Raw genomic sequence first — 24,687 nt, 5'->3', positions numbered from 1 at the left:
GCACCAGAGTTAAGTTAGGGTTTTTCAAAATGCTGACACGCCGAGCTCAAAAGGTTTGCCATCACTGGCATATACCATGGGAATTGTAATCTCTTCTCCGTCTACCTCACTGGGTTGTCCTGAGGAGGTTCTGAGCTAATAAACCTAGAAATGTTTCATCAAGTAAGTGATGTTTAAATGGGAAGGGGTTGTTATTTTTAAGCCCACGGGTACCCTCACAGGTAGCAGGTGCTGATTAGGGGAGGAGGGCATGATTGTTTCCTGGGATGTAGCTATGGAAGCTTTGTAAAGGGTTCCACAGGCCTGGGAGGGGCAGGCTCTGGCCAGCAGCCCTGTAGCAGTGGTCATCCCTGGAAGCGCTGGCCGGGGGCAGGGAGTTAGGGGGGCGCTAGGGGGGCAGCGAGGCTGAAGGGGAAGTAACTGTCAAACCTACCCACTTGGTGCCATTCTTTAAATTGTCCGTGGCTGTTTCGCAGCTGTACCTGCTCAGGGTGGGGCTCCAATATCCTGGAGCCGGGTGGGGGCCGGGCCAGGGCGGAGCCAGGCAGGCTAGGAGGACGGGTTTAGCTGCGCCCACAGCGAGGTTCAGCATGCTACTGCTGTGGAGACCACACTGCTGCTGTTGGGGGGAAAGGGTCTGACCCTGGGTGGCCACTCAGGCCTCCTCCACCTGGGTCTGGAGTTGTAGGGAGGAGAGGCGTGCCCGGCCCCAGGGGAGGGGGCCCAGCAGCAGCAGGCTGCGGGACCCCAGGTGCCTCAAGGGCACTGATGGGTGGTCACCGGCATGCTATTGTTGTGGGCGCCCCTGGCGGAGGTGGCAGGAGAAGAGATCAGGAGTTGGAGGTGCAGGCTACAGCTACCCCGAGGCTGGGTCTTCTCCCTGTCTGGTCAGCCTCCCCGTCCCCCCGGGGGTGTGGGGGCTGGGGTAGGGTGTCCATGCAAGGGGATTGGAAGAGTTCCCCGTGGCCGCTTGTGGCCGCTTGTGGCCGCTTCCTCTTCCTTCTTTGCAGTCCAGGCTCCTGTCAGGTGCTCTCCTCAGACCCCCAGGAACTTGGCTCCAGCTGCCTGCCCCCTGCTGCACGTGCATCAATATGCAAAGTGGTCGTTACGGGGACACCATAATGGACAAATTAGCATATTCCCTCTTTATTATATAGGATAAAATAATTAAAGCGTGATATGCTAATTAGACTGGACAGCCGAACAACCTTCTGGACGTCCTTCCAGATGAAGCTGCTGTGGCGGGGGTGAGGCAGAGGTAGTTAGGGGTGATCAGGCAGGCAGGCGAGTGGTTAGGGGCAATGAAATAGGCAAGCAGGGTGGTTAGGGGTGATAAGGCAGGCAGGTGAGTGGTTAGGGACGATCAGGCAGGTAGACGAGTGGTTAGGGGTGATCAGGCAGGCAGGCAGAAGGGTTAGGGGTGATCGGGCAGACAGTGGTTAGGGGTGATGAGGCAGGCAGGCAAGTGTTTAGGGGCGATGAGGCAGGCAGGCAGAGAGGTTAGGGGTGATCAGGCAGGCAGGCAGGTGAGTGGTTAGGAGTCAGCAGTCCCAGATTGCGAGAGGGATGTCTGACTGCCGGTTATCCCCCAAGGGGTCCCAGATTGTGAGAGGGTTCAGGCTGGGCTGGGGTCCCTTGGGGTGGCCTGTGGGGATTGGACCCCAGCTTGCACCCCCAGCCTTGCAGCCCCACCTGGCACCCCACCATAGTTGGCACCACCCCCTCATCTGTTCCACCATTCTACCTGTGGGGCGATCAGTTGGGGCTGGGCCCCCCCGCCTGGCTCCCTCAGTTCCTGGGAGCTGGGTAGTGGCCCCAACTCTGCTGCCACTGCTGGTCACTGTCTGCGGTGTGATTGGCAGAGTGATTGGGCCCCTCCTCGCACCCACCTTGGCCTGGCGTTGCCCGCTTACCTGCTCCACCATCCTGCCACGGTCCTGCTCTTGTCGGGGCCCATTGGGGCCGGCTGTGCCTCCACTGCCCCCTGGTGCTCAGCACACGTCATAGCAAGTGGTTGAATTCCCAGTTGAACAATTTGCATATTAGGCTTTTATTATATAGGATATATATATTTTCCCCATCACTATTTATCTCCTTTATGCCCCCTGCCTTTATGCCTCCTGCCACCTCCTCCACCCTCATGTGTATATATATATATTTCAGAGAGGAAGGAAGAGGGACAGAGAGATAGAAACATCAATAATGAGAGGGAATCACTGATCAGCTGCCCCCTGCATGCCCCAAACTGGGATCGAGCCTGCAACCCAGGCATGTGCTCTTGACTGGAATCTAACCTGGGACCCTTGAGTCCACAGGCTGACACTGAGCCAAACCAACTAGGGCCCTCCACCCTCTCTTGATTCCTTAGGGACATCCCTCTCTTATGTCTTCTTGCTTCTTTATTTTTCAACTCTTTCTGTACTAGCTCCTTTTCATAAATGTATAAATACTTGTTCCATCGAAATCATATATTTACATCAGCATTTTGTCCTATTTTTCCCTTTATATCCATGCTTCTAGAAATAGCCTAGGCTTGTTGAATTCACTTATTCATGGCTTAGTCTGGCTTCTGCCCCATCCATACTACTAGAACTATTCTTTTTATGTCCACTGATGACCTTATTTAACACCCTCTGCAGTGGTCACTTCTCAGTCTTCTGCCTGCATGACCTCACTAAAGCAATTGACAATGTTGATCATTTGTTTCTTCCTGAAACTCTTTCCCTTATTCCATGACCCTGCTTTCTCTATATTGTCCTCTCACTTACCTGGCTGTTTTTTCTAATCCTCTGATTCCTCTTTTCTCCCGCTCTCAGGGTTTTGTTGTTTCTCTTTTTCTTATGTTACATACTCTCTCTGTACAATTTAATTCATGCCTATTGCTTATTCTACCACATGTGGGCTTCCACTGCCACTCCTAAATCAATATCTTTAGCCAAGGCCTGTTTCTTGAGTTTCTTATTTGTCTATCCATCTGCCCCAAAACATGATATATACACCTAAGTATTCCACCACCTCCCCACCAATTTGTTCTCAAGTTATTTTGCTAACATGCAAATCTGAATATATTACTTTCCAATACCTTTTACTATGGTGGCTTATAATCTAATTTTGAATCATGAACCTTTGGAGGAATGTGATGAAAGCTATGCTCACCCCTCAGAAAATTTCTGTTTCGGAGGTTTGCATATATCCTAAAGCCCATCCATGGAATTCTGTTAATGATCCTAACTTTACTGGCTCTCTGTCTCTTGCAGAACAAAGTCCAGTCTCTCTGGACTTTGTTCATAATCTGTTCCCCAGGATATATTTTTTGCCTCCCTGCACCACCCATCTTGTCTTTTTACTCTGTGTTCTGTTCATATGGAACTACTTATTGTTTCTCCTTATATCATGTAATTTCATGCTTATTAGATAATTTCATTTACTGTTTGTTTGTTAATCCTCACCCGAGGATATTTTTCCATTGATTTTTAGGGAGAGTGGAAGAGAGAGGGAAAGACAGAGAGAAACATCGTTGTGAGAGAAACACATTGATTGGTTGCCTCCTGCACGAGCCCCAGCTAGGGTCCGGGCCCGGCAGGAGCCGGCAACCAAGGTATGTGCTCTTGACCAGAATTGAACCCGGGACCTTTTGGTCCACAGGCTGACGCTTTATCCACTGAGCCAAACAGGCTAGGGCTCATTTACTATTTTCTCTGGGTAATGTCCTTGTTCACAATGGTATCTACCTTGTGAACTTATTTTCATCTTTTTAAGATTCAGCTCACATCTCTCTTCAGTGAAGCCTTCACTGACTGACATACATAGGCAGAGATATTTGCTCTTCTTTTTAAATCATAACTGTACTTGGTCTCTGTACTAGGCACACTGCATGAAAATTCTTTATTTTCCTATCTGATTCTACTAAACTGTAATTTCTATTTTTCCGTGAACTACTAGTACCAAGCACACTGACACAGCAATTTTGTTCATTTGACAGCTTTTATTAAGCACTGTTCAAGACACTAAAGAAATAGCAGTGAGCAGAATAGAAAATTCCCTATCTCATGGAACTTACATTCCTGATGGGAGAACACAAGACTGTGAGCACATAAATCACACACACACACACACACACACACACACACACATCTAGAATATAAAAAGAACTCTTACAACTCAATGATAAAACAACAGTTTTTAAGTGAACAAAAGGTATGAATAGACAATTTTCCTAAGATATACATATGACCAATAAGCAGATGAAAAAAATGCTCAACATCTCTAGTCTAGTCTATTGAGACACCACTTCACATCTACTAGGACAGCGGTTCTCAACCTGTGGGTTGCAACCATTGGAAAACACATGTAGCATATCAGATATTTACATTACGATTCATAACAGTAGCAAAATTACAGTTATGAAGTAGCAACGAAAATAATTTTATGGTTGGGGGTCACCACAACATGAGGAACTGTATTAAAGGGTTGCGGCATTAGGAAGGTTGAGAACCACTGCACTAGGATGACTATAATTAAAACAAACATACAGAAAACAAGTGTTGACCAAGATGTGGAGAAATCAGAACCCTTATACAGCCCTAGCTCGTTTTGCTCAGTGGATAGAGCATCAGCCTGTGGACTAAAGGGTCCCAGGTTCAATTCCAGTCAAGGGCATATGCCTGGGTTGCAAGCTCGATCCCCCCCACCCCCAGTAGGGGATGTGCAAGAGGCATCCAATCAGTGATTCTCATCATTGATGTTTCTATCTCTCTATCTCTCTTCCTTCCTCTCTGAAATAATAATTTTAAAAAAGGAACCCTTATACATTACTGTTGGGAATATAAAGTGATTTAGCTGCTATGGAATAGTTTAGTGGTTCTTCAGGTAACATAGAATTACCATATGACACTACAATTCCACTCCTAGATATATTCCCCAAAGAACATGTTTATACAAAAACATATATGAATGTTCATAGAAGCATTATTCATAACAAACAATTGGAAACCCAAATGTGCATTAACAGATAAAAAAGGGTTTATCCATGCAATGGGACATTATTCAGCCATAAAAAGGAGTAAATTACTGATACATGCTACAAGATGGGTAAACCTGGAAAACATTATTCTCCTATATAATAAAAGGCTAATATGAAAATTGCCCCCTTGGGAGTTCCACTGGGAGACAGGGAGTTAGATTGCTCACTATGATGTGCACTGACCACCAGGGGGTGGCACAGGACATGGTGGGTGACCAGCAGTGGTGGCGGCATGGGGCACTGAGGGAGCAAGGGAAGGAGGAGGCGGGGAACTGGATCGGCCCTGATCACCGGCCAGGCCTAGGGACCCTACCTGTGCATGAATTTCGTGCACTGGCCTCTAGTGTATATATGTGTATATATATATATATGTATGATGGAGGTAAAGAAGGGTAAGGGATATAGGGAATGCCAGGAGTAGTGTGTCTTATTTTATACTAGGGGCCCCGTGCACGAATTAATGGAACTGTGGGCTGAGAGGCTGTGGTGGGCACAGGGGTGTTTCTCAGCCCATCCTCCGTGCCCCCACCCAGCCCCTCCCGCTGTGGCCCCGGTCTCCTCTCTGCTTGCAGCCCCGCTCCTGCTGCCACTGCTCCCATGCACTGACAGTGCTGGCCCCGCTTGCACCCACTGATGGTGTGGAGCGATTGGGGCCGGCGTCAGCAGCAGGTGTGAGTGGGGCCGGTGCCATCAGCGGGTGCGAGTGGTGGCAGCTACCCCGATTGCCCCTCAGGAGCAGGGGAAAGTGGAGAAGGGGTATTTGGGGTCATCAGCCACTGCTTGTACCTGCTGACAGCGCCGAGCTATCGGGACCAGTGACAGGTGCCGGCAGTGAGTGCGAGCGGGGCAAGAGTTGGCAACGGGTATGAGCAATGGCTCCAGTGCTGGCAGCAGGTGCGAGTGGGGCTGTCGCCGGCAGCAGGTGCGAGCAGCAGCTGCTGCCCCAATTGCCCCTCAGGAGCAGGGAGAGGTGGAAAAGCCCTGAGGGGCGATCAGGGACAGCAGCCACTGCATGCACCTGCTGATGGCACCAAGCAATTGGGGCCAGTGCTGGGTGCTGGCAGCGGGTGCGAGTGGTGGCTCCGATGCCAGCAGCAGGTGCAAGCGCTGGGCAGGACCGTGGTGCACGGGAGCAAAGAATTTTCAGTAACCACCAGAGGCTCGCCCCGATGACAGCAGCTAATGCCCTGCCTTGGTCTGGCTTCCCCACACACCTGCTCCACCATTCCACCACAGCCTGCCCGCCATGTTCCACCCTCTGCTGCTTGCTGCCGATGCCTGCCATGTTACATGCGTCCCCCCTGGTGGTCAGCGCATGTCATAGTGACTGGTTGTTTGGTTGTTCTGCTGTTTGGTCAATTTGCATATTAGGGCCATATATATATATATACTAGAGGCCCGGTGCACAAAAATTTGTGCGCTCGGGGGTAGGGGTTCCCTCAGCCCAGCCTGTGCCCTTTCGCAGTATGGGACCCCTCGGGGGATGACCACCTGCTGCCTTAGGCCTGTGCCCTGGGGGACTGGGCCTAAGCTGGCCGTCAGACATCCCTCTGGCAGCCCAGCAGTCCTCGGGGAATGTCCACTTGCCAGTGGGGAGCAGACCTAAGCTGCAGTCAGACATCCTTAGCGCTGCTGAGGAGGCGGGAGAGGCTCCCACCACCACTGCTGTACTGGAAGCCGTCAGCCTGGCTTGTGGCTGAGCAGAGCTCCCTGCTGTGAGAACGCACTGACCACCAGAGGGCAGCTCCTGCATTGAGCATCTGCCCCCTGGTGGTCAGTGTGTGTCATAGTGACCAGTCATTCCCAGTCTTTCCGCTGTTAGGGTCAGTTTGCATATTACCCTTTTACTATACAGGATTGAGACCTGGTGCACAGGAGGGGGCTGGCTGGAAGGGTGTCCAGGATCAGGGTGGGGGTCCTGCTTGGGTGCCTGGCCAGCCTGGGTGAGGGGCTGGCTATTTGCAGCTGGTCACACCCCCTTCAGGGTGGGGGTCCCCACTGGTGTGCCTGGCCAGCTTGGATGACGGGCTGATGGCTGTTTGCAGCTGGCCATACCCCCTTCAGGGTGGGGGTCCCCACTGGGGTTCTTGGCCAGTCTGGGTGAGGGGCTGAGGGCCGTTTTCAGGCTGGTGGGTGACTGAAGCTCCCAGCCTCTTTTTTTTTCTCTCTGAGATTTATTTACCTTCTATAGCTGTCACTGGAGCTGAGAGCCGGCTCCAGCTCTGAGGCCGCGGCTGGCTGAAAGCAGGTTTCTGGGGTTTGTTTAGCTTCTATAATTGCAACATTGTTTCTTAGAGTGCAAGCTCTGAGCCCGGCAGCGGCAGGCGGGGAACCTTGGCTTCCTCAATCACTGGAGCAAGCAAGCTACCTGCTCACTTCAGCTGCTTGGCTGCCGGCCGCCATCTTTGTTGACAGTTAATTTGCATATCCTGCTGATTAGCCAATGGGAAGGGTAGCCAAGTTACGGTTAATTAGCATGTTTCTCTATTATTAGATAGGAGATATATATATAATGATCAGGGTAGGCCTCATTTAGAAGGTGGTATTTGAGCAAAAATCAGGGGAAGGGAGAAAGTTACATGAATATCTGTGATAAGAGCATCTCAAACAGGAGGAATGTTAAATACAAAAGCCTTGAGCCAGGACTGTGCTTGATTAGTTTCAGGAACATCAAAGAGAACAGTGTGGCTAGAGCAGGAAATGCATGGGAAGGGGATAAGAGATGAGGCCAGAGAGGTAGGTAGTGCAGGACTAGGTTGGGTAAGGATATTTAAAGGACTTGGGTTTTTGCCCTGAGATGTGAGCCACTGGAGAGTTTTGAGTGTAGGAGTGATGGAATATGACAGTGTTTTAAAATTATTACTCCAGCTGCTCTGGTAAATATACACTGTTGAGGGAAGGGCAAGGACAGAACCAGGGAGATGAGTTAGTGCCATTATCCTGGTGAAAGATAATGGTTGCTTGAACTAGTGTGGTAACAGTAGAGGTCATAAGAAATGGTCAAGTTCTAGATGTGCCTTAAAGCTGGCAGACAATTTTTTTTCCACAGATTATATATGGGTAGGGTATGAGAAAAGTCAAGAATTATGCCAAGCAGGTGGAGTGGAACTGAATTGTCTGGCATTAGGGAAAGAGCTGAGGGGCAGCTTTCTCCCAAACAGAAGTGCTGCCAGAGACCATTGCTCCTTTGATGAGCCAGACCACCACCCTGCCCCGAACAAGCAGACAGGTACCATATCTGAGCCCATCAACCTGCCTCATACTATTTGCTTCACCCCAGTGATTCCCTGAGACCCTGCTCCACCCAACTTGCAGGCCTACCCAAGCTGTTTCCAGTGGATTTTCCATACAAATGGCCTGCTTTGGCTCATGCTTCAGATTTTCCTAAAATCCCTCAAACAAGCAGCATCTAGCCTCAGTGTGTCCTGTACCTCTCATTAAGTGGCCTCAGGCCTGGCACTAGTGGCAGCCAGCCTTGGATCACAGCTTGGTATTGCCTGGGTACCTCCAAGCCCAGCAAAAGTAGCAGCCAATGGCAGATCACTTTGTAGTTCATGACAGGTGGCCCCAAGCAGGTGGCTCCTGGGAGGTCCCAGAGCTTGCACACCCAGTGGACAGCTTCAGACCACATCAAAGCACCCAATACATTCAAGGGGCGGACACAGTGGGCACAAGAGCCTTGATGAAATCAGTCCTGTTTTGTGTGATGGGCTCCTGCACAGCTGATCCTCTATAGTGTTTAGAGATTGGTGGCTGATGGTTGCAGCCAGTCCTTCGAGCTGAATAGCCTGGGTGTAAATGCCTCCCATTGGCAGGCCACCAGTGATCAAGGCTAAACTACAAGGAGAGAGTGTACATAGCCTACATGGGGGACGCACTTCGAACACCCAGCTTGGGTGATCAGGGAGGTTGTGCCATTGAACTCTACAGGACACTTACTATATTAGGCCACTCTACTGAGCTCAGGAGACATAGCATTACTTAATACATAGAAACAACCACAGGGAGGCTACCAAAATGAAGAGACAAAGAAATATGCCCAAATGAAAGAACAGAACAAATCTCCAGAAAAAGAAGTAAACAAAATGAAGACAAGCAATCTACTAGATGCCGAGTACAAAACACTGGTTATAAGGATTTTCAATGAACTCAGGGGAAGAATAGATGAACTTAGTGAGAAGTTCAAAAAGAGATAGGTAGCATAAAAGTAGAACTAGAAAACATAAAAAAGATCCAGTCAGAAACGAAGAATACATTACAGAGAATCAACAATGGAGTAGATGAAGCAGAGGATCAAATCAGAGATTGGCAAGTTAAGGAAGCAGAAGACAGCCAATCAGAACAGCAAAAAGAAAAAAAGAATTCCCCCCAAAACTAGCATAGTGTAGGGAGCCTTTGGGACAACTTCAAGCGTACCAACATTCACATATGGGGGTGCAGGAAGGAGAAGAGATAGAGCAAGAAATTGAAAACCTATTTGAAAAAATACTGACAGAAAACTTCCCTAACTTGGTGAAAGATATAGACATACAAGTCCCAGAAGTGCAGGAGAGTCCCAAACAAGATGAACCAAAAGAGGCCCACAGCAAGACACATCATAATTAAAATGAAAAAGGTTGAAGACAAAGAGAGAATCTTAAAAGCAGACAGAGAAAAGCCGTTCCCTACAAGGGAGCTCCCATAAAATTTTCAGCTGATTTCTCCACAGACACTTAGCAGCCAGAAAGGATTGCCAAGAAATATTCAAAGTGATGAAAAGCAAGGACCTACAACCAAGATTACGCTACCCAGTAAAGCTATCATTTAGAAGTAAAGGACAGATAAAGTGCTTCCCAGACAATAAAAAAAATTAAAGGAGTTCATCACCACCAGACCCGCATTATATGAAATGTTAAAGGGTATTCTTTAAGAAGAAGAAGAAAAAGAACAAAACTATGAACAGGGGTTAGGAGGGGGTCAATGGGGGGGGGGAGGGAAGGGAGACACCTGTAATACTTTTAACAATAAAGATATATTTAAAAACTATGAACAACAAAATGGCAATAATATATATCTCAACAACTGAATCTAAAAAACAAAATGAACAAGCAGAATAGAAACAGACTCAGATAGAACATTTTGATGGTTGCCAGATGGGAGAGGGATTGTGTTGAGGGGGCGTGGTGGTGAAAAAGCAAAGGGATTAAGAAGTACAAATTGGTTATTACAGAATACTCATGGAGATCTAAACTACGGCATAGGGAATATAGTCAATAATATTCTAATAACTATGTATGGTGTGAGATTTATTGAGATGATTACTTAATAAGTTATGTAATGTCTAACCACTGGGTTGTACATGTGAAACTAATATTTTATGTTGACTGTAATTGAAAAAGAAAAAAAAAGAATTATGCCAAGGTTTGTGAACTAAGCAATTTAGAAGGGTAGAGTTGCCATTTAAATAAGATGGGGAAGACCACAGCTGGATCAATATTGAGGAAAACTGATCAGAAGTTAGTTTTCAACATGTAAATTTTGAGTGCCTATTAGATAGTCAAGTGAAGATGTCATGTAAATGGAACTATCAACTAGGCAGTTGGCTGCACAAGTCTGGAGTTCAAGGAAACAGACTGGGTTGGAGATATGGATTTGGGAGATCCACTTATAGATCTGTGCTGTCCAATATGGTAGTCACTAGTTACATGTGACTTCTAAAATTTAAGTAAAGTTAAATTTAATTTAAAATTCAGCCCTTCAACCATGCTAGCCACATTTCAGTGCTCAATCACCACATGTTAGTGCCTACTGTATTGAACAGAGCAGATATAGAACATTTCCATCACTAAAGAAAATTATATTGGACAGCACTGGTATAGATAGCATTTGAAGCCATGAGATTGGATAAGATCAACAAGGAGTGAGAGTAGATAGAGGGTAAAAAGGAGGCTTAAGGATTGAGCCCTGCAGCACTACAAAGTAAGAGATCAGGGAGATGAGGAAGAATCAGAAAAGACTGAGAGGAAGTGGGGAGTGAGGACGTAGGTAACTCATATGAATGTGGTGTCCTAGAAGCCGAGTGAAGAAAGTATTTCAAGTCGTAGTGAGTGCAAAAAAAAGAAAAAGAAAAAAAAGGAGTAATTGTCTGTGTAAAATGTTGCTAATAGGGCAAGTAAAATGAGGACTGATAATTTGCCATTACATTTATTAAAGTAAAGGTCATTGGTGTAATGTATAAACAATTCTTTGAAGTAGTAGAAACAAAGGCTTCATTGGAGTGGGTTCACAAGAGAAAGGGAAGATATGAATTGGAGCTGCCAGTGGACTCAACACTTTCTGAGAAGTTTTGCTATATGTACAGAAGCAGATAAATGGGACAGTAGCTAGAGAGGTAAGTGAGATCAAGAAAGGGATTTTTTAAAAAGATAGGACTATGTATAGTAGAGATAGAACATTTGATTATGCAGGACAGGGGTGAGTTATTAGATGTTTGTAGAATATGCAAAGGATGAGGAGCTAGTGCACAAGTAGAGAGGTTGTCATTAAATGGGAGCAGGGGCAGTATATGATAGAAGGGAAGCTAGATTAATGTGTACACAGGTACAGACAGGTAGCTGAGTAAATGTGGCAATGAGAGTTTGAAGAAGTTCTATTCTGTTGCTTTTATTTTCTTTCTGAAGTAGGATGCAGAGTTATCCTCTGGTATGAGAATGGGAGAAGAGATATAGAAGAAATGGAGAATGAATGGACTCGGGAAACATAATACAATTGCCAGACAGCACTAAGGGCCCGCTTAAAGTTAATGGTCACACGTTTACAATGAGACATCAGTATTGGTTGTGTTTTCATTTAACCACATTCAACTAATGATCCACAATAAATATTTTTAATTTAATTCAATTACTTTGGAAGGTCAAAGGGAAAGGCCAAAAGGAAAGTTTCACCTAGAAAGTAACATTTGAACAGGCTCCTGAGAAATATGATGCAGCCAGGCTGGTGTGGCTCAGTGGTTGGGCATCAACCTATGAACCAGGAAGTCACCGTTTTATTCCCATTTAGGGCACATGACTGGGTTTCGGGCTCAATTCCCAGTAGGAGGCATGTAGGAGGCAGCTGATCAATAATTCTCTCTCAGCATTGATGTTTCTATCTCTTCTTCTCCCTTCCTCTCTGAAATCAATAAAAATATATATTTTTAAAAAGAATATGATGCAGTTTAGTATTTTGAGAGGAGGGTTAAGGATGTTCCAGGTGGAGGCAGCAACATATTCGAAGGCCCACAGGCATGGAAGAGCAGAGTATGTTTCTTTAAAATTTGGAAAGCTGTGTTGTAGGCTGCATTCTACTAAAAATATAATGTAGTGACTGTGCAAGGTTAGGCAGGAAGAATGTGCCTCATGGGGTTGTCATAAATATAAAATGAGCTCGTTAAATGTTATTTCTGTACTTTCAGATGCTCTTTCATACTCAGAAGCTCTTAATGCTCAGCAGTACAAAGTCCTCATTGGTAACCGGGAGTGGATGACTAGAAATGGTCTTGTCATTAATAATGATATAGATGATTCCATGACTGAACATGAGAGAAGAGGTCGTACTGCTGTATTGGTGGCAGTTGATGGTAAGTTTTTCAATGAGTACACTATGACTCAATGTTGTGATCTCAGCTATTGTTTTATGTGTATTTTTGAGAGACTTCTGAATTATAAGGATTATTTGAAAGCATCCTGAATGCAGTGAAAATGTTAGCAATACATAATTGTTACAGATTAATTTAAAATTCTCTTGCATTTGCCTGACTTTATTACTTTCTTTCCTAGCCTATGTTTTTTTTAAAAAAAAAAACACGAATCAAGGTTTTTTTAAAACCTAAAAATGAAATAACATTAAACTAATAACAAAGTAAAATAATATTTATAATCTCATCATTCTAACAATGTCAGTTTTAACTGTATATATTCCATTTCTGGTTTATATATGTATATACGTACATATACATTCACACAGAGAATTACACTATTAGTACATATGGTTGCATTTTATTGTATGTAAATTTTACCTCAATAAAATTGAATAAAAAATTAAAACTTCTTATACACATACTATTTTATTTTGCTTTATTTTATTTAATACTAAATATGTTCCAATTTTATTTTAATGCTGCATAATTTATCAAACTTATACATTATAATTAACTTAATCATCCCCCTGTTGTAAATTTAAGCTATTCCTGATATTTCATTATTGTAAATAATGCTACAATAAACATCTTGAGGTTTTAGGTCCTTTCTTTTGTTAAATTATTTCTTAGGATAAATTTATAGCTGTGAGATTAATTAGTCAACATTTATGTTCCTTGCTTAGTATGAAAGCAGTATCTTACTGTAAGGCCTTTTGAAGTTTAGGAAGAAGCAGAAAATATCATATACTTTTCTTTTTTAAAAATGAAGTAACTACTTGCAATGATTTTTCCCCCCAGTAAAATGCCAGTGTTATCTCTATCCACCCCTTTATCTTAAAAATAAAAAAAAGTATTAGTTTTCAGTTCATTTGCCTATAAATTAGCTAAATTGTTTGGGCTATTGGCCAATACTTCTCTAAGGAAAGAAAGGGGATCTTTTAGTATCCAGTAAGGTTCCTCTTTTCATTTTCCTGTTACTATCTTTATTAATAAACCCTTATCTTACTCTATGAAATTTTCATAAACAAACATGGAGGTTTGTTACAGAGTTTGTGGTATAAACTCTGTGTTGGCTTGGCAATATTTTTAGTTAAGCCAAGCCTTGAACAATTTTACTTCACAAAATTCTTTTGTTTTTGAAATTTTAAGTCAGAATATTATTCTGCTTTCTCGGTATTCCAAAATTTTTTTATTTTATTTTTTGGTATTCCTATATTAGATGTGCTATGCGGATTGATAGCTATTGCTGATACAGTGAAGCCTGAAGCAGAACTGGCTGTCCATATTCTAAAATCCATGGGCTTGGAAGTAATTCTGATGACTGGAGACAATAGTAAAACAGCTAGATCTATTGCTTCTCAGGTAATTGGTTTACTTAGTTGTTGGGGTAGGGTATGTAGTAACTTTTAATTCTTTTGTTGTTGTTAATCCTTACCCAAGTTTTTTTTTTTTTTTCCCATTGATTTTTAGAGAGAGTGGAATGGAGGGGGAGAGACAGAGAGAGAGAAACATTGATTGGTTGCCTCCTGCACAAGCCTTAACCGGGGCTGGGGATCGAACCTGCAACTGAGGTACGTGCCCTTGACTGGAATCAAACCCAGGACACTTCAGTCTGCCGACCAATGCTCTAACCACTGAACAGAATCAGCTGGGCACTTCTAATTCTTTATATACATTTCCTTTCTTGCCTTCAAATGCTAAAAAAATTCATATTATCTATTATTTTCATTATCCCTGAGTAGACATATCTGCTTCCTTAAAAAATTGGCATGCTATTCAGGCAGGAATTTGGGCTTTGTGTACTACTGTAATAAGTAGAAAGCTATTTACTTAGTTCATGAGCTGCTTAAGTGACACTGTGCACCAGTTTCTGTTGATGCTTTGTTTGAAATGTTGCTCATATTTTTCACTAGTGCTGCCAGCCTAGGCCAGGCTCTTCTTATGCCAAAAATACAGCATTAGCTCCATGCACTTCCCTCTCTAGTTCATCCTGAACACCACTGATGAAACCATCTTCCTAGTACACCACTTGACATATCATTTTTCTGCTACTGACACCTATATTTGCCTTACCTTCAAAACTTTTCTCATATTAGTCTTTTCTTCTTAGGAATGCCTTGTCTCCTCTTCTATTAAATAACACAAGTAATATATGAATGCATTCTTGTATAAAAATACAGAAGGTTATAAAGTGAAAAGTTCCTCACCCTTTTACCAAGCTCCCTGTCAAGTCCTATCACCCACACTTTTTCATACGTATACATGTCCATATACAAATGTATCATTTTGGTATTTTCAACATAAATGGAATAATCCTTTAAAAAATATATTCTTATTCATTTCTAAGAGGAAGGGAGAGGGGGGGGAGAGAGATAGAAACATCAGTGATGAGAAAGAATCATTCATCAGCTACCTCATGCACAGAGCCTGGGCATGTGCCCTGACAGGGAATCGAACTGTGACCTCCTGGTTCATAGATCGACGTTCAGCCACTGAGCCACGCTGCCCGAGCAATTGGATTATTTTTATATAGACTGTTTAGCAGTTTGCTTTTTTATATAACAATATATTGTCTTGGAGCTTTGTCCATGTCTAAGCATACAAAGTGATTTATTCTTTCTATGTCGCTGCAAGGAATTCCATGGTATGGCTGTATCATGATTTATTTAACCATTCCTCTAATGAAGGGCACTTAGGTGGTTTTGAAAATTTTGTTGATACAAACAGGGTAGTAATGTGCATTCTTGGACATACCTCTTTTTTTTAATTAAATCTTTTTTTGTTCAGATTATTACAATTGTTCCTCTCCCCCCCCCCATAGCTCCCCTCCACCCAGATCCCACTCCACCCTCTGCCCTTACCCCCCACACACACACTGTCCTATCCATAGGTGTACGATTTTTGTCCAGTCTCTTCCCGCACCCCCACACCCCTTTCCCCTGAGAAAGTCAATCCACTCCCTTTCTATGCCCATGATTCTATTATATTCACCAGTTTATTCTGTTCATCAGATTATTTATTCACTTGATTCTTAGATTCACTTGTTGATAGATGCATATTTGTTGTTCATAATTTGTATCTTTACCTTTTTCTTCTTCTTCCTCTTCTTAAAGGATACCTTTCAGCATTTCATATAATACTGGTATGGTGGTGATGAACTCCTTTAGCTTTTCCTTATCTGTGAAGCTCTTTATCTGACCTTCAATTCTGAATGATAGCTTTGCTGGATAAAATAATCTTGGTTGTAGGTTCTTGGTGTTCATCACTTTGAATATTTCTTGCCACTCCCTTCTGGCCTGCAAAGTTTCTGTTGAGAAATCAGCTGACAGTCGTATGGGTATTCCCTTGTAGGTAACTGATTTTCTTTCTCTTGCTGCTTTTAAGATTCTCTCTTTGTCTTTTGCTCTTGGCATTTTAATTATGATGTGTCTTGGTGTGGTCCTCTTTGGATTCCTTTTGTTTGCGGTTCTCTGCGCTTTCTGGACTTGTAAGTCTATTTCTTTCACCAGGTGGGGGAAGTTTTCTGTCATTATTTCTTCAAATAGGTTTTCAATATCTTCCTCTCTCTCTTCTTCTGGCACCCCCATAATTCGGATGTTGGTTTGCTTGAAGTTGTCCCAGAGGCTCCTTACACTATCTTCATACTTTTGGATTCTTTTATCTTTTTGCTTTTCCAGTTGGGTGTTTTTTACTTCTTCGTATTTCAAATCGTTGACTTGATTCTTGCGATCCTCTAGTCTGCTGTTGGGAGTCTGTATAATGTTCTTTATTTCAGTCAGTGTATGCTTAATTTCTAGTTGGTCCTTTTTCATATCCTCGAGGGTCTCACTAGATTTATTGAGGGTCTCAGTAAATTTATTGGCGGTTTCTAGAAAATTCTTGAAAAACCTTATAATGGTGGTTTTGAACTCTATATCCAGTAGTTTGCTTTCCTCCATTTCTGTCATTTGTGGCCGGTTTCTTTGTCTCCACATTTTGGCTGCTTTCCTGTGTTGATAGAGTGGCTTTCGGTGCTAGGTGTCCTATAGGGCTCAGTGGCTCAGCCTCCCCCATTACCTGAGGTGGACACTCTTGGTGCACCCCTTTGTGGGCTGTGTGCACAGTCTTGTTGTAGTTAAGCCTTGATTGTAGTTTGTATCACTGGGAGGAATTGACCTTCAGGCCAATTGGCTGTGAGAATCAGCTGTGTCTACAATGGGAGAACTTCTGTGCTGGAGACACCCTTCTGGGGCAAGACTTACTTCAGTGGGGCTTTGGTGCTCACTGAGTCTGCCCCCTGAGTGTGTCTCTTATGGATCTGAGGAGTTGTAATCTGGATGGTCCCACTCTGACCACTGGGTACACTGGCTCTTGGATCTCTAAGGAGGTACTAATTTAGCCTCTGCCTGAGGCTACCCAGCAGGAGCTATGGAGAGATCTGCAGATTCCTCTTCTTTGTTTGGGGTTTGGAGGTGCCCAGATGAGGCCCAGCTGTGAAGCAGTGCAGTCTGCTGTGGGGCCTTGTGCCTTCTTTTGGATGTTCTGGGTCTCTCTGATCCAGCTGCAGTTTGTTAGGTAATTTTAGATTGCAAAGGGCCAGGCTATTCATATGCAAAAGCCTCTGCGCACATGTTGGGTGGGGTGGGGTCTCAGGGAATCAACTGGGCAGAGCAAACAGCTGTGGCTGATCCTCAGTCCTGCCCTAAGAGGTTCTGGGTCTCAGTGTCCCACAGTAATCGTTGCAAGCACCTCTGAGAGAAAGCCGCCCTTTAGTTCTGCCTGCTGTCAGACAGTCCAGTTTCTCCCCGTATGAGTCTGGGTCCCCAGAGACTTGCCCGGAACTGGAGTCGGGCTGTCGGGAGCTTGTGACTCCCTCCCGATTGAAAAAGACAACTGTGTCCTCAGTTGCCAGCCCTTTCCGTATGTGCCTCCATACCTCTGCACTTTATTTCCGCACCTCCTCTGAGTCTCAGTGTGCTTTTCTCTTTCCTTCTAGTTGTAGAATTTCCACTCAGCCAGCCTTCCTGTGGTTCTGGATGATGTCCGTTTTGTCTTTTAGTTGTATTTTTGAAGTGGTTGTGCGAGGCAGCAATTTCAAGTGTTTACCTATGCTGCCATATTGGTTTCTCTCCGACATACCTCTTTTTGTCACGTATAAACTTGTCCAAAATATTGCTCGATGTGGAATTGCTAAACAAAATGATGTGCATACTTTGATGGATGCTGCCTCCAAAAAGTAATATATGAATGCATTCTTGTAAGACAGTGCCAATTACACATTCACCAATAGTGTATAAGGAAGCTCATCTCTTCCTATCCTTACTATCACTGGATATTATCAGTCTTTTAAATTTTTGGCATGTGGTAGGCAGAAAATGAGGGCTCATTGCTGAGTTATATTTCAGGTATTTGGTAATATTTTTTTGAATTGACTCTGTTTTTCTTGACATAGGTTGGCATTACTAAGGTGTTTGCTGAAGTTCTACCTTCCCACAAGGTTGCTAAGGTGAAGCAACTTCAAGAGGAGGGGAAGCAGGTAGCAATGGTAGGAGACGGAATCAATGACTCCCCAGCTCTGGCAATGGCCAATGTTGGGATTGCCATTGGCACAGGCACAGATGTAGCCATTGAAGCGGCCGATGTGGTTTTGATAAGGGTAAGTCCTGTAGCCTGCACTTTGAGGAGTGTAAATCTGCTCTACATGGTCAGGGATAGTGTCATAAAGTACATCGAGCAGGATGATTCTGTTCTTCTAATTCCCATGCTCTCAGCTATTGAGACTGGGAGAATTCGAGATGGGCGTATGAGAAGTCTTACGAATTACTTTCAGACTTTCTTAATCCAGTGAAGCAAATGAGAATTACAAGTTTCTAAAGTGACGAACAAAGTTTGGGAACATACTTAAAATTATCTTCAATATATACTGAGGTTATTTTAATAGTATTTAATCCCTCTACCAGCATACAACCCTAATGTGTTTTTAGAACTCAGGAAAGTTCTTGAAAAACATCTTCCAAGGCTGACTCAAGTTTTTAGCAATATCTGAGATTTGAAGTTAATTTACATATTACCCTAAGGTACATGTCATCTTCAATATACACAGTATCAAATGCAAAAATTACTAGTTAAGTTAGAGTCTCTCACTAATATCACAAATATTTCTGTTCTCAGAATGATCTTCTGGATGTAGTGGCAAGTATTGATTTATCAAGGAAGACAGTCAAGAGGATTCGGATTAATTTTGTCTTCGCTCTAATTTATAATCTGATTGGAATTCCTATTGCTGCTGGTATGTGACTGTTAACTAGTATTGCTTTTTCTTCTGAGGTCATTAGAGACTTATCATTTTGGAAGTTTTAGTCTTTTTATTAGTGTTGAGCTCATTTTTTGTGTGTAGCCTGCTGGTATGCTGAGAGGTAATATTAAAATCAACAGTCTTAATTTTCAGCAATGTTCATTATGGTCTTCGAATGTATAAGCATTCTGACAGGTTTATTTTATTTTACTTTATATTTTTCTCCAAGTTTACATTTTGAAAAATCCAAACCTACATAGACAGGGAAAAAATGATACTTACTTAAATTCATCAGTTAATCATATTTTGTTACATTGCTTTATCTCTTGCTACATATACTTTCATATATATATATATATTATATATATATATATAATATATATATACACATATACATATATATATACATATATAAATTTTTTGCTTAAGAGAACAAATTTACCATTAATCTCACTACCTAAACAAAACTACTGTTAGCATTTAGTCTATTTACTTCAGGTTTTTTTGTTTTGTTTTGTTTTGTTTTACTCTGCATTAGTTTTTGTCTGGTCAAATAGTTGTAATTATAGCATACAGAGAATTTTCTGCTCTTCATGTAAAGTTACAATAGCCAATAGGTTTTTCTTTACGTTTGGGGACCAGATGAGAGATATTGAATGAAGAAATATGACCAAGAAAAAGCAATTTAGAATTATTTAATAAACATCTGATAATCTCCTGTATTTGGGGGCTTGGTAGAAGTTAGTAATAACATAAGAGAAATAGTTGTCATTTTCTTCTTGTTTTCTCTGGTTTGAGAGCCGAAGAAAGACATAAAATGACATGAGAGCAATTACAAAGCTTTTGATAAACACAAATGCTGAGAGGACAAAGAATAAAAGAACAATTAAAATCCAGAGAGATTAGCCCTGGCCGAATAATTCAGTTGGTTAGTGTTGACCCAACACACCAAGGTTGTGGGTTTGATCCCTGGTCAGGGCACATACAAGAATCAGTCAGTGATGCCCTGGCCAGTTTAGCCCAGTGGATAAAGCATCAACCTGCGGACTGAAGGGTCCCAGGTTTGATTCTGGTCAAGGGCACATGCCTGGGTTGCAGGCTTGATCCCCAGTAGGGGGCATGCAGGAGGCAGCCGGTCAGTGATTCTCTTTTACCATTGATGTTTCTATCTCTTTCCCTCTCCCTTCCTCTCTGAAATCAATAAAAATACATTTTTAAAAAAGAATCAACCAAAGAATGCATAAATAAATAGAACAACAAGTTGATGTTTCTCTCTTCCTCCCTTCCTCTCACTCAAATCAATAAATTTTTAAAAATCCAGATAAATTAATTCATGGAGCAAGTTATTTTTTAAAAATATATGTAAGTTATATAAGATCACTGTAGAAAAAGTAGAAAATACAGGTAAGTACATAAAAATTTAAAAATACAATAAGTCTATCTCAGCCCCATCATATGAGCAAATATTAAAATGTCTGTCAAAACCAAGTGTGGATGAGTTTTTGATGGTACTGTGATCTGGTACAGCCACTTTGGAAAGCAACTGAGGAATATCTACCTAAAGTTGAAAATGTGCCCATGTCATAACCCAGCAGCTTCACCTCTAGGTGTGTACTCTAGAGTAATTCTCAAACACGTGCACAGGGAGACATGCACAAGAATGTTCACAGCAATACTCTATTAGTGAAAAATTGACAGCCACATAAATCTCCACCAACAGGAAGATTAGTTGCTAAATAAATATCAAATGAGGAAATGATTTGTAAATATGTATTAGAAACACATTGGTGATCTGTTTAGTACTATCTGTTGTAACTTATCCACACCTGTTTCCTAGGAGTGTTTATGCCAATTGGTTTGGTTTTGCAGCCTTGGATGGGATCTGCTGCAATGGCTGCTTCATCTGTTTCAGTAGTACTTTCTTCTCTCTTCCTTAAACTGTAAGTATGATGGCTTGTTCACATTTTTATTTTATATTACTTTTGTCTTCCACAGTCAGTCTTGGTAGGTTTTATTCTTTCAGTAAGCCCAAACTGTCTTAATAATAAATGTCAGCTATGTAATTATCACCTTATGTAGTCTATATGTAGCAAGCACAAGCTCCAAGTGGGGTAAAATCGAGTACATTGGCTCTGAGAGGTAGGATTTCTGATCATGTGACTACACACCATTCCTTTTGAGCTTTCCTAGCAGGGACCACCTTTGTACATTTCATACAGGTAAATCTCTTCATTTTTTAATGTAACAAGCATCTAGTTCACATTTGGTTATTTCAAACTAGTGTACTTTTGCATGTGTCCAGTTATAGGAAACCGACTTATGAGAATTACGAACTGCATGCCCGAAGCCAGATGGGACGGAAAAGTCCTTCAGAAATCAGCATTCATGTCGGAATAGATGACGCCTCAAGAAATTCTCCTAAACTGGGTTTGCTGGACCGGATTGTTAATTACAGCAGAGCCTCCATAAACTCACTACTGTCTGATAAACGGTCCCTAAACAGCGTTGGTACCAGTGAACCTGACAAGCATTCACTCCTGGTAGGGGACTGCAGGGAAGATGACGACACTGCATTGTAACAGGCCACAAAGAGTGCTATGAGCTCATGTTTTATACACTGACACAGTATTCTTGATGCCACCTTAGCTTTTCAAAATATTATGGAAGAATTTTGTATAGGTCTTATGCTCTTATATTAGGGATTCTATTTGGATTGCATTTTCTGATGGCAAAAATATATTTTTCAGGGCATCAGCTCTGAACCCAGCTTTATTAAAAATAAATTTCCATTATTTTTTGTTTTCACTAGCAACCGATCAGGTAAGCCAGTGAGGTTTACAGCAAGTCCTACAATGGAAGATTGCCAAACTGCTGCTAAAGTGATAGATGATTCTTTTATTTGACAAAAGAAACCTTAAGAGAAGGATAATTAAAAATTTGAAGATTTGAGAGCAAGATCTTGAGATTCTTGAGCCTTCATCCCTACCAGATTGGGAAACAGTGGCTTTCAAAGCACTGTGTAAAGCATCTAGTTTTAGAAGGAAAATAGTTGAAACTGTTTAAAAATAGATGTGCCTTCATTATTACAGGCTTTCTTACCCCCTTATTCTCTCTACATCTTTGTCTTTGTATTTGCTTTCTTAGATGACCCAGTATGTTTTCTTTTGTATCTACTTTTGTATCTACTTTTGAGTAAGCTAAGTATGGGTGGTTTTTCATTGATAAAATTAACACAATATTTCCAATATCTTGTTCCTTTCTTTATCTTGTATTTCAAAAGACTTTACAGGTCCTTAGCATTCCCTGCTTTCCATCTCATCTTTACATTGTTGCTAAAAGTATATCAGGTTCTTCCTTCATTGACACTCTAGCTTGGTGCAAGCTTTCATTTCACTCCTGCAGAGTTCAGCTCTAGGTTGTTTTTAGTGTAGTCCTGTGGTCGGCAAACTGCGGCTCGCGAGCCACATGTGGCTCTTTGGCCCCTTGAGTGTGGCTCTTCCTAAGCCTTAGGAGTACCCTAATTAAGTTAATAACAATGTACCTACCTATATAGTTTAAGTTTAAAAAATTTGCCTCTCAAAAGAAATTTCAATAATTGTACTGTTGATATTTGGCTCTGTTGACTAATGAGTTTGCTGACCACTGGTGTAGTCTATGAGTCTCAATCCTGAAACTTAAGATTTTTAAGCTTCTTCCACAATTGATTTTTTTCAAAGATCAAAAACTTTTCAAAGATTTTTTTTTACTGCTGGCTGGTATGTTCAGTGGTTGAGCATCGGCCTCTGAACCAGGAGGTCATGGTTTGATTCCTGGTCAGGGCACATGTCCGGGTTTCGGGCTCGCTCCCTAGTAGACATGCAGGAGGCAGCCAATCAGTGATTCTCTCTCAGCATTGATGTTTTTTGTCCCCCCTCCCCCCCCCCGGTCTCCCTCTCCCATCCTCTGTGAAATCAATAAAAACATTTTTTTTTTTACCATCTTTAACATATAAAGGTCATATAAAATTACTTGAGTTAACTAAATTTGTCCTTTTATGGTATATATTTGTCCTTAGCTGGCATATATAACTTAACATATTTTAATTTTTTTTTAGTGTTTTAGATAACCACTCAAAATGACTTTAATGCTATTACACAAAACTGCTTTTACCAAAAAATACAATAAATTGTAATACAGAAATGAGAATTTCTCTAGGTTGTGATACCTTTTAGGCCAATCTATATTTTTCTTTAGTTTAAATCATTTGCACTTGCTAATTAGTGTGATTGGCAAATTCAGAGGCTTGTTCTCATTACCATATAAATTTAGAAATTCCTCTGTGAGTGCCTGGGAGTTTATACACTGGCCAGAGATCTTGTACTTGTACTTGTATCACTATTAAAATTTTCTTGGTAATTGTAAGATGGATTTCATATGTAGAATATGTAAGTGAACTCATAAATTTCCAATATTTTGTTCCCATTGCCATAAAGCTGCTAACACAGTGCCTAGTACATAGGGTTTGTACTCAGTAAATGTTAATTCTTTTCACTGCTTGAGGTCAGTAATAAATATTAAAAATCATTGTTAAAGAGCAGAGTCTGAAATCAGATGGTAGTGGGGGATGGGTTTCTTCCCAGCCTACTTTCTTTCTCTCTTATCTTTTCATACACACACAAAAAAAGTTTACAGCATTATTCCATGTTGTCTTTTCAGATTTAGAAAAGATCTCATTTTTTATCTCAGCTATTTTAAAGAAAGAACTGAAACTTGATAAAGGTGCTATTAATCTAGAAAGGCAAACCCATTTTTAATGAAATGAGTTTGTATGTCTAGGCTCTTTCTTAGACCAATGCCTATGCCATCTTCCATGCTACCAGTTTGAATTTTAATGTTTCTTGTTATTTATTCCAGTGGCCTATCATACTATAACTTGTTTCTTCCAGAAGAAACAGTTAATGATAGGTGTATTTTAGACTTTTGAAAAAAGAAGCACCGCTCCCCTCACTCTTAATTTTTTTCTCTCTGAAGCTTTGTTTCTTTCTCTCTGAAGCCAGTTACTTTTATTATGTGTGTGTTTGAGTTGTGCTCTTGGCCCCACCTGCCAAGGGACCCAAGTCATAAGATAGTGAGAAGAGCAGCCTATATTCTGGGAAAAATCAAGAATATAATTTCAGCACTTATTACCAGAACACAAAGCATGCTGTTTAGAAACAATCCTGCTTTAAATATCTGTAGCCATCTTTGTGTTCTCTACCACAAGTTGTCTTTTGCAATCCTGAACTCCCATTAGCTTCATAGAGCAGCCTTATTCACAGGAGAGAGAATGATATGTAGAGAGGATCAAAAACATTGCTTTCAGTTAAAATTAGCATTAAGAAACTGGTTACTAGGGAGGACAAATATTAGAAATGTATGTGCATGTGTGTATATTTATATAAAATACACGCACATGTGCACACATATTACCCTATAGAAGGAAAATAGATTGATAGTAAGAAGTCCCTTATCCGTGGGAGGTATGTTCCAAGACCCCCAGAGGATGCCTGAAACTTCAGATACAGCTGAACCCTATATATGCTATGCTTTTCCCTACATACATCCTTTTCACTTAAACACTGTATGGCTTCTCTTTGGCATACCCAAATGCCAGCATCACTACTCTTGCACTTTGGGGCCATTATTAAGTAAAATGAGGGTTACTTGAACACAAGCACTGTGTTACCATGACAGTCAATCTGATAACTGTGATGG

The 24,687-nt window shown here is 42.0% G+C and overlaps 1 protein-coding gene across 1 annotated transcript in view; it reads left to right on the top strand.

Annotated features, from left to right (window-relative positions):
• Positions 1 to 21,533, top strand: part of ATP7A (ATPase copper transporting alpha) — a gene marked incomplete at its 3' end in the record, with an annotated part of 177,092 nt that extends 155,559 nt beyond the window's left edge. Inside the window, exons 18-23 of the mRNA XM_081080790.1 lie at positions 12,456 to 12,620; positions 13,900 to 14,042; positions 18,112 to 18,315; positions 18,831 to 18,948; positions 20,792 to 20,894; positions 21,257 to 21,533. Coding sequence (XP_080936916.1) covers positions 12,456 to 12,620; positions 13,900 to 14,042; positions 18,112 to 18,315; positions 18,831 to 18,948; positions 20,792 to 20,894; positions 21,257 to 21,533 — 1,010 coding nt within the window. The remainder of the gene's footprint in view (positions 1 to 12,455; positions 12,621 to 13,899; positions 14,043 to 18,111; positions 18,316 to 18,830; positions 18,949 to 20,791; positions 20,895 to 21,256) is intronic.
• Positions 21,534 to 24,687: the final 3,154 nt, after the last annotated feature.

Source organism: Myotis nattereri (assembly GCF_964212035.1).
Source record: "Myotis nattereri genome assembly, chromosome: X".
In the NCBI taxonomy this organism is placed as follows: Eukaryota; Metazoa; Chordata; class Mammalia; order Chiroptera; family Vespertilionidae; genus Myotis; species Myotis nattereri.
This window is presented reverse-complemented; position numbering and strand designations above follow the sequence as displayed.